This window comes from Heterocephalus glaber, unplaced genomic scaffold (genome assembly GCF_053883595.1).
Source record: "Heterocephalus glaber isolate CG9 unplaced genomic scaffold, H.glaber_assembly_v1.0 deba00000071, whole genome shotgun sequence".
Lineage (NCBI taxonomy): Eukaryota > Metazoa > Chordata > Mammalia > Rodentia > Bathyergidae > Heterocephalus > Heterocephalus glaber.
In genome coordinates, this window is record NW_028258137.1 from 27,918,457 (window position 1) to 27,932,564 (window position 14,108).

The 14,108-nt window shown below is 57.0% G+C and overlaps 1 protein-coding gene across 15 annotated transcripts in view; it reads left to right on the forward strand.

Moving 5' to 3' along the window:
- The window catches only part of Kifc3 (kinesin family member C3), an 85,483-nt gene extending 71,704 nt beyond the window's left edge, over positions 1-13,779 (forward strand). For 8 of the 15 annotated variants that reach the window (XM_087205953.1, XM_087205956.1, XM_087205951.1 and 5 more), the window contains 16 exons: positions 2,036-2,101; positions 2,585-2,734; positions 2,836-3,075; positions 3,511-3,684; positions 4,195-4,342; positions 4,424-4,554; positions 5,799-5,910; positions 7,084-7,265; positions 7,956-8,060; positions 10,179-10,309; positions 10,785-10,908; positions 11,086-11,215; positions 11,298-11,527; positions 11,819-11,953; positions 12,352-12,460; positions 12,621-12,937. In XM_087205953.1, coding sequence (XP_087062079.1) covers positions 2,036-2,101; positions 2,585-2,734; positions 2,836-3,075; positions 3,511-3,684; positions 4,195-4,342; positions 4,424-4,554; positions 5,799-5,910; positions 7,084-7,265; positions 7,956-8,060; positions 10,179-10,309; positions 10,785-10,908; positions 11,086-11,215; positions 11,298-11,527; positions 11,819-11,953; positions 12,352-12,460; positions 12,621-12,757 — 2,304 coding nt within the window. In that variant the 3' untranslated portion in view covers positions 12,758-12,937. Of the gene's footprint in view, positions 1-2,035; positions 2,102-2,584; positions 2,735-2,835; positions 3,076-3,510; positions 3,685-4,194; positions 4,343-4,423; positions 4,555-5,798; positions 5,911-7,083; positions 7,266-7,955; positions 8,061-10,178; positions 10,310-10,784; positions 10,909-11,085; positions 11,216-11,297; positions 11,528-11,818; positions 11,954-12,351; positions 12,461-12,620; positions 12,938-13,143 lie in introns of those variants that run through there. The other 7 variants (XM_087205969.1, XM_087205959.1, XM_087205971.1 and 4 more) reach the window with 3 other exon arrangements.
- The last annotated feature ends 329 nt before the right edge of the window (positions 13,780-14,108 follow it).

A 14,108-nucleotide genomic window follows, 5' to 3' on the forward strand; every position in this document is an offset into this window, starting at 1 on the left:
TTGTGATGTGGGAGGGGAACTGGAACATGACTGCAGGCAGGGGCTGGGGTGTCCTAGCCCCCAGCAGGCACTGACCACCCACTTCCAATGCCTCCCTGGGGTCTGGGTGTCCAGCAGTGATGCACGGTGACCAGTGACCGTGGGAGTTGAGGTCAGAGCCCTGAGGGGTGAGGCAGCAGGCAGGCTGGGGAGGGAGGGAGGCTGACTTTTTCCTAGATGGGGAGCAGACTTGCTTACTTCAGGGGAAGGTGATGTGAGAGAATCACACACGCTTTGAAACTTAGATATTGCTGAAAAGCATGTCGAATTTGTCAGCTAGAAAGCTACAGCCCAGAGACCCTCTCCTTTGTGTTGTACGCAGATATTTTTCCTGGCTTTTCCTTTGACTAAATATGTCGATCCACTGTGATGGGACAGGTGTCAGAGGGGTGTGGGAAAGGGAGGGGAGTCGGGGAAGGGGCCACAATGAGCCCTTTGACCAGAGGTATTGGACACCAAGTCCTCTCTGGACTCGTAGCAAGCAGCAGAGAGGTGACACAAGCATTACTGCCTTGCTCAGTCTGTGGCCCAGTGCAGAGCTTGAGGTGGTGACAAAGGTGACCTCACCAGCTTGTCCCCTGGAGGCCTTGTCAGCCCTCAGCTAGGTCTTGTGCCCTGAGTTCCCCTCACAGCCTTGAGCGAGCAGCCCTGGCATCTCTGGCCCATTTTGGGAATGTGGGTGGACCCCATGGCTCACTTCTGACCTCCTTGGAGAAGTGGAGGCCCGGGGTGTTCAGCACCTGCCCCCTCCAGCTCCAGGGGACAGTGACCACCAAGGCCAAGCACTACCCACATATTTGTCTGATGACATCTCAGCCGTATAAAGAGGGGAAACTACACTCCCTCAAGACATCCAAGCATCTGGCCTCTCTTGAAAGATGAGTTTGGTGATGCTGGATACGCATTCCCCTGGTCAGGGCCTCTGGAGCACATCATGGTGGCCTCCTTGGGTGGCACTTGGGCATCTAGTCCTGCATAGCTCCCCTGTCTTACCTGTAGCCTATGGATGTTGTCACCTTTCATTTCGGAATCGGGGCCCAGGGCCTGCTCTGCTACTTAGGTAAACCCCCTAAGCCACCAGAGTACGTGTGACTCCTTGGGCCTTTTCCAAGGTGACGTACTCATCACAGAGGGCTCTGTGGAATCCCAGACAAGCTCTAGTGAATGTGGCTGTCGAGGTCTGTCTGCCTGGATTATTTTCTGGGGAAAGGTGAGGTCCGAGGGTGGGCTGATGTGGGCTGGCAGACAGTTCCTGGGAAGGGTCATTGTCCTGGGATCTTGCTCTTGGCATCACAGTGGCTCCCTCTTCTCTGGGCACCCTTGCTTAGGATGAAGTACACCCCCTTCTCTCTCACAGCCTTGGCTAGCCACAGCTCTCCTGCAAGGCAGATTGGGAGTAGGAGTGGACACAGGTCCCAAATGTGCTCCGGCTGCCGAGGCAAACTCGGCTTGGTAGGCTCATGTCAGAAACCAAAGGGAAAAGTTCTGGAGTTGGGCAAGGACAGATTCAGGGCTTGCAGGACCAGGAATTTATTATTTGTATTTGTGGTGCTAGGGATAGAACCCAGGGTCTCTCACACACTAGGCAAGCGCTCTACCATTGACCTATACCCCCCAGCCTGGGCCTGGAGCTTATACCATCTGGGGTTCTTTTTAAGAAAGCTAAGATAAGATTATAGATAGGAAAGCAGATCCAGGGCCTCAGAGTGGCCTGAGTGGTCTGAGTCTGCCTCAGAGCTGCCCTGGTGGCCCAGGTGCTGAGAAAGGAGGAGTCCAGACTGGCTGGGACCTGCACCAGGTAGGAGAGGGTGCTGCAGGGTGTCAGGAGCAGCCTATCCTCCTGCCACCTGGAGCCCAGGCCTGAATGCAGGAAGGCCTGAGGCCGAAAGGCCGGAGGGCCCAGAACAAACGTCATGTCATGAGAGGTATAGGCAAGAGGCCTGGGAGGCTGGAGATGAGGACCGGCCTCACCATGGCCCTGGCTTTGTGCTGACAGGTGGAAAATCTCAAGGAGAAGCTCGTCAGCCAGGCCCAGGAAGTGACCCGCCTGCGATCCGAGCTGGTGAGGCCCCACACGCCATCCTAAGGGGGAGTGGGTGCCCTTCCACCCAGGGGTGCAGCCCCATCTCCCAGCCCACCCAAGCAAAGGCCACCCTATCAGACTGCGTGCCCTGCTAGCCCTCTTGGAGTTGCTGCAGCTCCTGAGGGGAGGGGCCGGCCCTTCTGGCTGACATAGAGTAGGAGTGTGAAGTCTGCATCAATGTGACTTCTTGTTACTTTCACACTCAGGAAATAGAGCGGGGCGGGGGCCTCTCCGGCTTCACCTCTCACTCTCTCCTCTCCGGTGTCTCTTTGATTTGAGCCCTGCTCTTCTCTCTTCCTTGCTTGCTTGCCATTCTCCTTCTCTTCTTTTCCTTTTCTGCCTTGCTTCTCACCTCTCCTCCCCTCTCCCTTGCCTTTCCTTACACGCTGCCTACCCCTTTGTTGACCCCGGCTTGCGGCTTGCGCTTGCCACATGCCCCCCCTGTGCCCTGGCTCTCCACAGGGAGGCACTGAATTGGAGAAGCAGCGCCGGGACCCACTGATGGTGGAGAATGAGCGGCTGAGGCAGGAGCTAGGGCGCTACGAGGCTGAGCTGCAGGAGCTGTGTGCCCAGCCGGCAGCCACACCCTGCTTGGGCTGCAAGCACAGCCAGGTGAGCCGTGGGCCTGGGGAAGGGGCTCCATGCCTCACAGCCACCCCAGCTCCTCACAGACCCCTGCCCATTTGTCCCCTGTGTTCCCTGACCACCCACAGGAGAGCACCCAGCTCCGCCACAAGGTATCCCAGTTGCAGCTGGAGGTGGCGGAGAACAAGGGCATGCTGTCGGAGCTGAACCTGGAGGTGCAGCAGAAGACCGACCGGCTAGCTGAGGTGGAGCTGCGGCTCAAAGACTGCCTGGCTGAGAAGGCACAGGAGGAAGAGCGGCTCAGCCGACGCCTGCGAGACAGCCATGAGACCATTGCCAGCCTGCAGGCCCAGTCTCCACCTGTCAAGGTGAGCCACCCACCAGGCGGTTATGAGCCCTCGATCTGGCAGAGAGAGAGGCTTGTCCAGGTGAATTCATGAATTCCTCAATTGTGTACTCAGCGTTGCCCTTTCCCCTCCCGTGGTGCAGCCCAGGTGTGGGGTAGGTAGCCAGCCATAAATGCTTGATTTGAGGTGCCCAGTGGGTGCCTGGCCTACATGCAATGCAGCTTCTACATTCTGCCCTCATCTTTCCCGTCTTACCTGTTCTGTGCCCAGGCTGGACTGCAGCCAGGCTCTCAGTAGCCCCTCATAGGATGAACTGATCCCAGCAGTTTGCAAAGCCTGGACCTTATAACTCCTGTAGCCCTCCCTGGGGCTCTGGGTGGGAGTCCCTGAGGACCCATCCCCAGTGCAGCCATATCCCATGTGCCTCCACATGCCCAACCTCCCCTTACCTTGCAGTATGTCACCAAGACAGTGGAGGTGGAGTCGTCCAAGACCAAGCAGGCTCTCAGTGAGTCCCAGGCCCAGAACCAGCACCTGCAGGAGCAGGTGGCCATGCAGCGGCAGGTGCTGAAGGAGATGGAGCAGCAGCTTCACAGCTCAAATCAGCTGACCACGCAGCTCCGGGCACAGGTGTGTGGGCCATGTGGGGTGCCCTTTCCCCTCAGTATGTCTTGTGGTTAAGCCTTTGGGGACCCTGTAATTGGGGGTCTAGTCCCATCTCTGCTGCTCACGTGGCCAAGAGCAAGTTTTGTCCATTTTGTCATCTACAACGTGATCTGGTCACAGAACCCTCTTCACAGTGGGGACTCCAGAACAGGTCACGAGATGCTCTTTGCCCGGGGCCCAGCACACAGGTGTGCTCAGTGAGCACAGCTGCTTCCCAGCCTTCTAACAGATACTTTCTGACCCCCCTGGGGGGCACATGGCTCATGCACCTGTTATGTGCCTGGGACCAGGTTGGTAGTGGGGCTAATGTAGGGAGGTGGTAGCTGCACCATGCTCCCAGTCCCCTGTCAGGTAGAATCCATAAGATCCTTCTCTCCAGCGTGTGTGTTCAAGTGCTTTTGAGGTGAGGGTTGGGGCTTCTTTCCTGGAACCTGCTTCGGTTCATCCTGAGCCTTCTCCTGGCTTGGCCGCCAGATCTCCATGTATGAGACAGAGCTGGAGCGGGCCCATGGGCAGATGCTGGAGGAGATGCAGTCCATGGAGGAGGACAAGAACCGGGCCATTGAGGAGGCCTTTGCCAGAGCCCAGGTGGAGATGAAGGCTGTTCATGAGAACCTGGCAGGTGAGCCCTTTGCCTGGGCCCTGCCTGTCCCATCCCCCAGCCTCACATGGTGTCCACCTCACACCCCTTGTGTCCCCATAGGTGTCCGGACAAACCTACTGATGTTGCAGCCAGCACTGCGGACCCTCACCAATGACTACAATGGGCTTAAGCGGCAGGTGCGCAACTTCCCAATGCTGCTGGATGAGGCCCTCCAGAGCGCCAAGGCTGAGGTGAGCAAGGGAAGCCAGGGCAGGGCTGGTGGAGACCAGGAACCTTGGCAGACACAGCATCCACCCAGGACTCCCTTACAAAACTCAGAGTTCGCGGACAGCAAACCCCCCCCCCCCGCCCCCGTGTGACCTTGCAGGCCCTGTTTGAAAATAGACCAGTAGACTGGTCAGGCAGGTTTGCGGGTATTTGTCTTATTGTGATTATTTAAAGCAAACACGTTATATATATCTCAAACATGCTGCACATATTCTTATATCTGATGTGTTTAGTTTGTGTGTGAGGGACTGAGAATTGAACCTAGGGCCTTGCACATGCAAGGCAAGTGCTCTACCACTGAGCTACACCTCCAGCTCCTAAGTTAGTTTTTTAAAGCTGTGCTTGTACAGTATGAGACTAGCCAGTGTCTCTTAAGTGCCTCCTACATGCTGAGCCTTTTATAGCTGTTGGCTCCTCAAATTTGTATGACACCTCTGCAGAGACTAATATGCTTTGGGAATAGAAAATAGTTTTCCTTTAAAAAAATTGTTAGGGCTGGGAGTGTAGCACAGTGATAAAGCACTTGTGTAGCAAGTGTGAGGCTCTGGGTTCCAGCCCTAACAGCACCAAAAAAGAGAAAAAGTTAATGCATGGAAGACAGTGAGAGGTCAAACTCTGTGGGGTTGGGTGAGGAAAGGAACAGCTTCTCCGCCAATGTATTACCCTCCTGCTAGGGAGGTCTCCCCACATTTTCCCCAGAGTGCAGAGCATCTTATGCCCATTGCTGTCTGTGGACAAGTACTTACACTTCCCTTTTACCCAACAAAGGGGGCATCCTGGACATGTGGTTCCCCATCTTGCCCTTTTTCCCCTGGGAAATGTAACATGGAGATCTTCACCTATCATCTCCCACAGATTCTTGAGTTAGATGATGTTCTTCCCCCATTGCACAGATAAGAAAACTAAGGCTCAAAGACATTGAGCCAGTTTTCTCAGGTCCCCAGCTACTCAGCAGAATTTGATTCCAGCTAAATCCTGGAGTCAGGTGATAGTGCCAGAAGTGAAAGCTCAGTCCTGGCTCTTTGCTTATTCACAGGGTGACCTTGAGCTATTGGCTTAACCTCTCTGAGGTTCAGTTTCTTCATCTGTACAATGGGGATGGTACCCAGAGGGGTTACTAGGGAAATCTGACCTGTGATGGGGTGGCAGTTGGTCTGGTGGGCCTGAGGAAGCCAGCCCCCCTGACGCAGTGCACGTGCCCCACCAGATTGACCAGATCATTGAGGAGGTCAACAGCAACAACCATGACCTGCTTCGCAAGTACCGCCGGGAGCTGCAGCTGCGCAAGAAGTGCCACAACGAGCTTGTGCGGCTGAAAGGTGACTGTAGTTGGCTGGGTTAGGCTCCGGGACAGGGTCCTCACCCAGCTCAGCGGTCATCTTTGCAGCAGTGCCCTGCCACCAAAGAGGCATCATAGATGGAGGCTCAGAGAAGCCAGGGAACTTGTTTAAAGCCCCAGGGCTGGAAAATCGTCCACCTTGGACTTGAACTTGGACCTGCCCAGCTCAGAAGCTCCATGCCCAGGGCAGGTTGCTCCCAGGCCCTGCATGGCGGAGGCATGGGGTGGCAGCTGGGATGCCACCTGTTCTGACCTGGGCCTTGTAAAGCTTGAGACTTCACTGTTTGCTGCTCCAAGTTCTAGGGAGCTCCTGCTCTGGGCTGGGTGCTGGGCCAGACACTGGGCATTGGGCCATGGCCCCACCAACACCGTTCGGACTCTCAGTGTGCTCACTTCAGACAGTGGTCACCATTCACTCAACATACCCTGTTACCAGAGCAGGGAGGGATCCTGGGAACCCCTGGATACAGCACCAAAGAGGGAGTGGGGGGCTTCCTGACAAGGCAGCATCAGAGCTGAGACCTGGCTCATGAGCTGGAGTGGATAGTGGAAGGAGTGAGGTGGGCCAGGCTGGCTGGCAGTAGTGGGGCAGGAGGCTTTCCTTTCTTTCAGGGGCAGAGGGACCCACAAATGGCAGGAGGTGAGAGAGTGGCATGAGCAGATTATACCCCTAAATACCCCGTGGCTGTGCCCATTAGACATGCTGCCAGACATCCATCCCCTGTCTGGATGGTCCTGTTTGCCCATCTTGTGCCCAAGCCCTGTCCTGACATTCATGATAGAACAAGTCCCTTGGCTCACAAGGCCCAAGCTCCTGATTGTGCAGTTGAGGAAACAGAAGTCCAAAGAGAAAGAGTGTTCACCTTGGTGTCTCACCAAGACCGAGCACAGCACCTGAGCTCCACAACTAACCTCTTCTCCCTATCTCCATGGCAAAACTTCCACCCTCAATTTTCCTTCCTCAGGAAGGAAATGTACCAAGTAAATTCACACTACAGTGTGAGTGATAAATAACAGCTTTGTGGGCCACCTTGCCCTGTGGGGCTTAAAAGGTAGGGGACTCCTAGGCCACTAATCTGCCCAGGACACCAGAGTAGAAGCTGTCTGGTCTTAACTCAGCCTGGGCTCATCTTTCCATCCACTACCAATCCAGGAAACATCCGGGTGATTGCTCGTGTTCGGCCCATCACCAAAGAGGACGGGGAAGGACCCGATGCGACCAATGTTGTGTCCTTTGATCCCGATGATGACGCTATCATTCACCTACTGCACAAGGGCAAGCCAGTGTCCTTTGAGCTGGATAAGGTCTTCTCCCCGCAGGCCTCACAGCAGGACGTGAGTGCATCCGGGGGAGAAAGATTCATGGAGAAGGGGTTGGGCTGGGCAAAGACAAGCAGGGTCTGGGGGAGGAGAAATGTGGTCCCTCTCTCCTTCCCACTGGAAGAGAGGAGAGGGTGGGGCTAGGACAGAGGCCTCAGAGACCTGCCTCAGAAAGGGATGGGCCATGCCAGGCCCACCTCATTCAGGATTGTGCCCTCCCACACACGTGGCCTCAGCCAGGACTACTGGCCAAGGCACAGCCATGCTGGCTGTGTGGCACTGGTAGTGGTGCCATGGTCATTGCTAGGATGACCCCTACCTCCAGCCCCAGTGCCAGGCCCTCAGCTTTGCTCTTTTCTTGCCTGCCCAGGGCCAGCCTGCAAGGCCTGTCCTGCCTGTGCCCTCCTGTTCCATGCCTGACCCGGCATTGCCTTGCTCTCAGTCCACTGGCAGGCAGACCCAGGCCAGAGGAGGTGCCAAGCACATGGCTGCCTCTGCCTTCTTTCTGCTAAGCCCGCCTTGAGAGTGGGGAAGAGAGGGAGAATGCAGGCAGCATGGGCCGTCCCGTTGTCACAAGGTCCAGGGCAATGACTCATTAGTCATGATGCTCAACAGGGAAGGAGGCTGGGCAGGGCAGGTGGCTGGGCGCAGAGTTGGTGGGGGCCCCTGGAAGCCCCTCACTCCCTATCTCATGCACCCCACCAGGTATTTCAGGAGGTGCAGGCCTTGATCACTTCCTGCATCGATGGCTTCAATGTCTGCATCTTTGCCTATGGCCAGACGGGTGCCGGCAAGACATACACGATGGAGGTGGGTGCCCATTGTTGGAAGAGGGGTTCAGGAGTGAAGCCACCCCTTCTGCTGCTACTGGAGCTCCCCTCATGGGTCTCGGGATTCTATATGGTGCATGCTTTGGGAGCAGAGGCTGTTGATATGTGTGGGTGGTCGGGCATCAGCCTTATGAGGGACACCTTGCTTGAGAGCACTGCGGTGGGCCCTGTAGTACTGGGGAGAGGCACAAGCATGCCGGGCAGCACCCAGTCAAGGAGTTCTTGGCCCAGGGCCAGACCACGGTAGGACACCATGATGTCTCAGAATGGAGTTGTCATGCCACCTATATAAAGTTCCCTCCTGCTTCATGGCTGTCTGGGCCCAGGGCTACCAGGTTGAATGAGGTAGGGTGCTAGCCTCAGGAGATGCCAGAGCAGTAGGAGAGACTGGCCATGTAATGTGGTATGTTAACTTTTTGTAGCTGAGAATAACAATTTAAAGGAAGAAAGATTCATTTTGGCTCAGTTTCAGCCCATAGGCAGGCAACTGGCTCCATTGGGCCTGCAACAAGGCAGAAATATCATGGAGGAGGAAAGTTGCTCACTTCATTCAGCCAGGAAGCAGAGAGAGCCAGAAAGGAAAGGGCCAGGGACCAGACATAGACCCTGAGGTCACGCCTCCATAGGGCTGCACTTCCTGTTTCCATGACCTTCCCATAATGCCACTGAAGTAAGATCTCAGCGGATTATCCACAGATGGAGTTACAGCCCTCATCATCTGATCACCTCTGCAGGCCCTACCTCTGAACACTGCTGCCTGGGGTCCACCCCTCAATGCATGTGTCCTTCAGGAGCATGTCATATTTAAATCATGACATGTGGGGAGCTCAGCTTTTAGGGCAGGTCCACATCTCCCTGCTGTAGCCAGCCCCCTGTGCACAGTGTGATGGAGCAGGCAGCAAGGACAAGAAATGAGATGAGGAAGAATCTTGAGTGTGGATAGAGAAAAAGGGAAGCTGGCCCTTGGGGGCAATTTCCCTGGCTCCTCAGAAGGTGTGTGGAATCCCCTAGGCAGGGTGGTAAGAGGTCTGGATGGGCTGGTGTACTCTCTGGGAGCCCAACAAATTAGCCCTCTTCCCCCCAACCTGGGCCTCCCTGTCTTCCTAGTTCTAGGGGAGCTGAGAATGAGGGACTGGGGGTGCAGAGGGCCTCCTGTGCTCCCAGGTGTCTTGGGGCTGTACAGAGTTGAGGTGACCACTGGGACCCCATGGCACTTATCCCTAGAGCTCTCTGCTGAGACCTGAGGTGTGTCAGGTGTCAGCTAGGCACTGGGACCCCAGTGTGACTAGGCAGTACATGGTCTCCTCAGAACCCAAATGGCACCAGGGAGTCAGCACTGAGGGCAGCAGATCAGCAGGTGCCCATCAGGTGCTAGGAGAGTAGGAAAGCCAGGATGAAGCTCTAACATGGGCACCTGGAAGTCCAGGGCAGCCTCCCTGAGGAGGCTCATGGAACAGACAGACCCCTGAGGGTGCCGTGGAGCCAGCCTCTGCTGTCTGGGGAGGTTGCTTCTGACAGGGAACTGCAGGCTGAGGTCAGCAGGCGCATTTGAGCCCTGGCAGGAAGCCTCTCAGCAGGAATAGGGGTGGGAGGTGAGCCCCACACTTCCCAAGAGCCTCCAGGGCCCAGACAGGGACTCCAGATTTCCTGCTATAAAGGCCCCGGGGCCACTGCCTGCTCTGCTTTGCCTTCTGTCCACTACCCACACAGCCCTACTCATGGCCTCCTGACGTTGAGCCTCACGTGGGCAGTGGGAGGGAAATCACTCATTCCTGCTCTGCTGCCCCTACCAGGTCCTGGCAGGGCAGGTGTGCATCTGGTCTCAGCAGCCTTGTGCAGCCTGTGCCAGCCCCACCACCTCATTCCTTTGCTTTGAATCTAAGGACCATCCTGGCAGGGTGATCCTGCTGTAAAGGAAGGGAAACTGAGGCCCAGAGAGGCAAAGTTGTTTGCTTTGCAGTAGGTGGAGGGTGTTCTGAGGGGGGCAGACTAGCATCAGGCAGGGAGGCTCACCTGTGAGGGGTAACCATGGGCTTGGGGGTGACAGATGCCATGCAAGTGTCTGCAGGGTCACTGACGCCTTGTCATCCACCCCCAGGGAACCCCCGAGAACCCAGGCATCAACCAACGGGCCCTGCAGCTGCTCTTCTCAGAGGTTCGGGAAAAGGCATCCGACTGGGAGTATACCATCACCGTCAGCGCTGCTGAGATCTATAATGAGATCCTCAGGTGGGCCTGGGCTGCCAAGAGAGCTGTCCTGGCTGCTTTGGGATCCCTGGGGGCAGGGCTGGGGCCACAGGGTTGGGCAGTGGCGTCTTTCTGGGGTTCCCAATGAGACCGTGAAGGGGCCATACTCAAATGCACCCACGCCACAGCCTTGGTTGGGGCCCAGATGTTCCCTGGGAGGTCGATCTCTGAGCTGCTTGAGAGGCCCAGGAAGCCCCCTCCCCACCTGTGAGCTGCACCAGATAGGTGGTGAATGGGTGGCAGGAAGGTGGCCCGTGGGCTCTGTCTCACAGGAGTGTTAGAATAGTCAGTCTTCTGTTTCCGGCTGAGCGTAGGGGAGGAGCCGGAGGAGGTGGATTTAGCCTGATGTCCAAAGGTGTGTGAGGGGTGGTGAGAATGTTCCAGGCTGGGAGGCCTGTGCAGTGCAAGCAGAGGCCAGAAGTGGGAGGAGAGGGTGACTCTCCTGCCTGCCCTACAGGGACCTGCTGGGGACAGAGCCTCAGGAGAAGCTGGAGATTCGGCTGTGCCCAGACGGCAGTGGGCAACTGTATGTGCCAGGGCTGACCCGGTTCCGGGTGCAGAGCGTGGCTGACATCAACAAGGTGAGGAACTAGGGAGACTCTGACTCCAACCCCAAGCAGAACTGCTCTAGAGTAGGACAGGAGGGGACACAAGAGCAGTCTGCTATGTCTGTATGTGCAGCCTCCCTCGGGCAGGGAGCTCTGGGACAGGAGACCCCACAGCCCCAGTTCTAACCCTGTGCTCTGCCTGCCACACAGGTGTTTGAGTTCGGCTATGCGAATCGCACCACGGAGTTCACCAACTTGAACGAGCACAGTTCCCGCTCTCATGCCCTGCTCATCGTGACTGTTCAGGGCCGGGATTGCAGCACAGGCATCCGCACCATGGGTGAGTGAGGGACGGCAGCTGGGCTTGGGACCCTGGGACCCCTCCTAGGGCAGCCTTGACCTCCTTGTCACCCTCCCTGCAGGGAAGCTGAACCTGGTGGATTTGGCTGGCTCAGAGCGTGTGGGCAAGTCAGGTGCTGAGGGCAGCCGTCTGCGGGAGGCACAGCACATCAACAAGTCACTGTCGGCCCTGGGGGACGTCATTGCTGCCCTGCGCTCTCGCCAGGGCCATGTGCCCTTCCGCAACTCCAAGCTCACCTACCTGCTGCAGGACTCGCTGAGTGGCGACAGCAAGACACTTATGGTGGTGCAGGTGAGGCTGTCCCTGCCCCAAGTTGTGCAGCTGTGGGCGCTTCCTGGGGGAGGCCAGGGAAGGGACCCTGATTGGGGCAGCTCCAGCATCAGCTGCACACACAGCTGGCCTCAGGTGCGGCACTTGATGCACCTCACCAGTCCCTCTGTGCCCTTGACCTTTCTGCCACCTCTGCCACCTTCCACTGCTTTCCTCTCCACCAGAGCTTCCTCTGGGAACTGTGCTGTCCCGTCCAGTGCTGTGGAGGCAGCCAGCTGGCCTGGGTGGGATGTGACCTCCCATGTCCCCTAGGTGTCTCCTGTGGAGAAGAACACCAGCGAGACGCTCTACTCCCTCAGGTTCGCTGAGAGGGTGCGCTCCGTGGAGCTGGGTCCCGGGTCCCGCCGCACAGAGCTCGGGTCCTGGTCGAGCCAGGAGCATCTGGAGGTATGGAGCTACTGCGGGTCCATCTCAGGCTGGCCCCAGGCTAGCTTTGTGGGTCACAGCATGGGGAGAGCCGTGTGGTGGGGGCAGCCTGGGGTAGAGGGGGAAGGAAGCTGCCCCAGGGGTGGAGCTAAAACCTGAACCCAAACCCTGTGGCCCCAAGTCTGTCTTGGCCTCGGAGGTACTTGTGGGTCATCAGCTGGTCCTTGGGCCTGGCACACGGCAAGTTCACAGCAGGAGTTAATTCTCCACAAAAATTCTCATTTAACTCTTGCACGGACTCTGTGAGGTGGGAGCACCTTCATCATTCCCATTTCGGGAATGGAAGGAAGCGCAGTGTGGGGTGGGGAGGAGCCAGCTCTGCTGTGGCCCCCCAGCCCACCTCCTCTTCCTGTTCACAGTTGGAGCCAACTTGCCAGACACCACAGCCAACAGCTCGAGCGCACTCAGCCCCTGGCTCTGGGACCTCCAGCCGTCCTGGCTCTATCCGGAGGAAGCTGCAGCCGTCAGGTGAGCTCTCTGCATGTGACTGCCATGGCCACTGCGTTTCCCTTACCTGGAAGGTCTTTTTCTTTCCTTTTTACAAAGCTTATAAAAACGTTTAGAGCCAGTCTCACACCTTCCCTCTCCTGGGAAAGTCAGGGCAGGCAGCACTGTGTCCATTTTACAGATGGGAAAACCAGGCCCCAGGAGAGAAGGCGCCAGGTCAAGATCCTTGGAGGCAGGCCATCCTGGCTCTCGCACAACACCTCCAAGGCAGGCGGCCTCTTTGCCCTGGGCCTTGATGTTGGTATTCTTGTGGGATGAGGGGCAGAAAGCTCAGGGCTCACTTCACGTGAGGAGTGAGCTTCCCTCATGCAAGGGCCTGGCCAGTCCTTAAGTCCAGAGGGTTGGGGGTGGCAGGGCCCTAGCAGGAGAGGACAAGCCCACCAGTGAGACACCTGTCACTTTGATTTCAGCCTGACGGCTGGGGCTGCAGTCTCCAGGTGAGTGTGGGGCCAGCGGCCCAGAGCTGCCTGCCTGCCGCCCACCTGCAGGTGAAGGGCTACACAGGTTCAGCTGTTCAGGCTGGGCCTGTGCTTTGCTGCCTGCTGTCCATGTGCTTCTGCTGGGCTCCCTGCTACTCTTGCCTCTGCACTGCTGAGGGCCTAAGCATGGCTGCAGATGGCTGAGGACCTCTGCCTCCCCTACAGGGAAAATGAGACCGGTGCCTGTGTAAGGACAAGGATGTGCCACCCTACTGGGCCTGGAGTCGGCCTGCTCCTGCTGCAGCATCAGGGATGGAAGTGGAGGCCCTCCTGTTCTGCAGCAGAGATGAGAGACTCAGAAGGAAGTGCTGTCTTGGCTGTTGCTCTGGGTCCAAGTGGCATAGCAGGAATGGCCTATTCTGCCTGGCAGGCTCTGGGCATCAGAGCTGGTCCTCATGGGTAGGGCAGGCCTCTTGCTGGGCTGGCCCAGCTCCTTTCCTGAGCCAGAGGGCCGGCCCGGCAGCCCCCTTCTAGTGCATGGCCCAAGAGGCCTCTGGGAAGGCACAGGGGCTCCACGGTACAGGTCTGATTTAGTGGGCATCGAGGGGCATCCCACAGGGGTGTGTACAGTGGTACAGTGTACTCATAGATGTACAAAGGAGCCCGGCCACCTGCCATGGCCGGGCTATATTTATGGCTGGCAGAAAAGGCCAGTGGGCAAGGTTCTTTCCCCTCACCTGCCTGGCACCAGGTATTCTCCTTGCTCACTGGCTTCCTGACATTTTCCTCCCTCTGAAATCCTATTTAAGAACTTTTGGAATTTAGCCATTTTTATTAAAATAAAAACCTTTTTACACAAGTGTCCTCTGAGCATGTTGGTCTCAGGAGCGTTATGGTGGGATCACAGGGAGAGGAGCATTTGCACACCCATTTTCCACCCGCCCTCATCAGTCAGAAACACACATCCTGAACTGGGGGGACCCGGGAGCCATCCCTATCCATGCCCCAGGGGAAGTGCCTTTTTCTGTTTATGGTCACGGTCACCCTTATGAGGCACCTGTGTACTGCAGTATCTGCTCGTCCCATGGTGTCACCTCCATGTCATAGGAAACTAAGGTCCCAGAGAGCTCTAAGGCTTGCTGAGGCTCTCATACCATGCTGGGGCTCCAACCCACCCTCTGCTCCCTTTC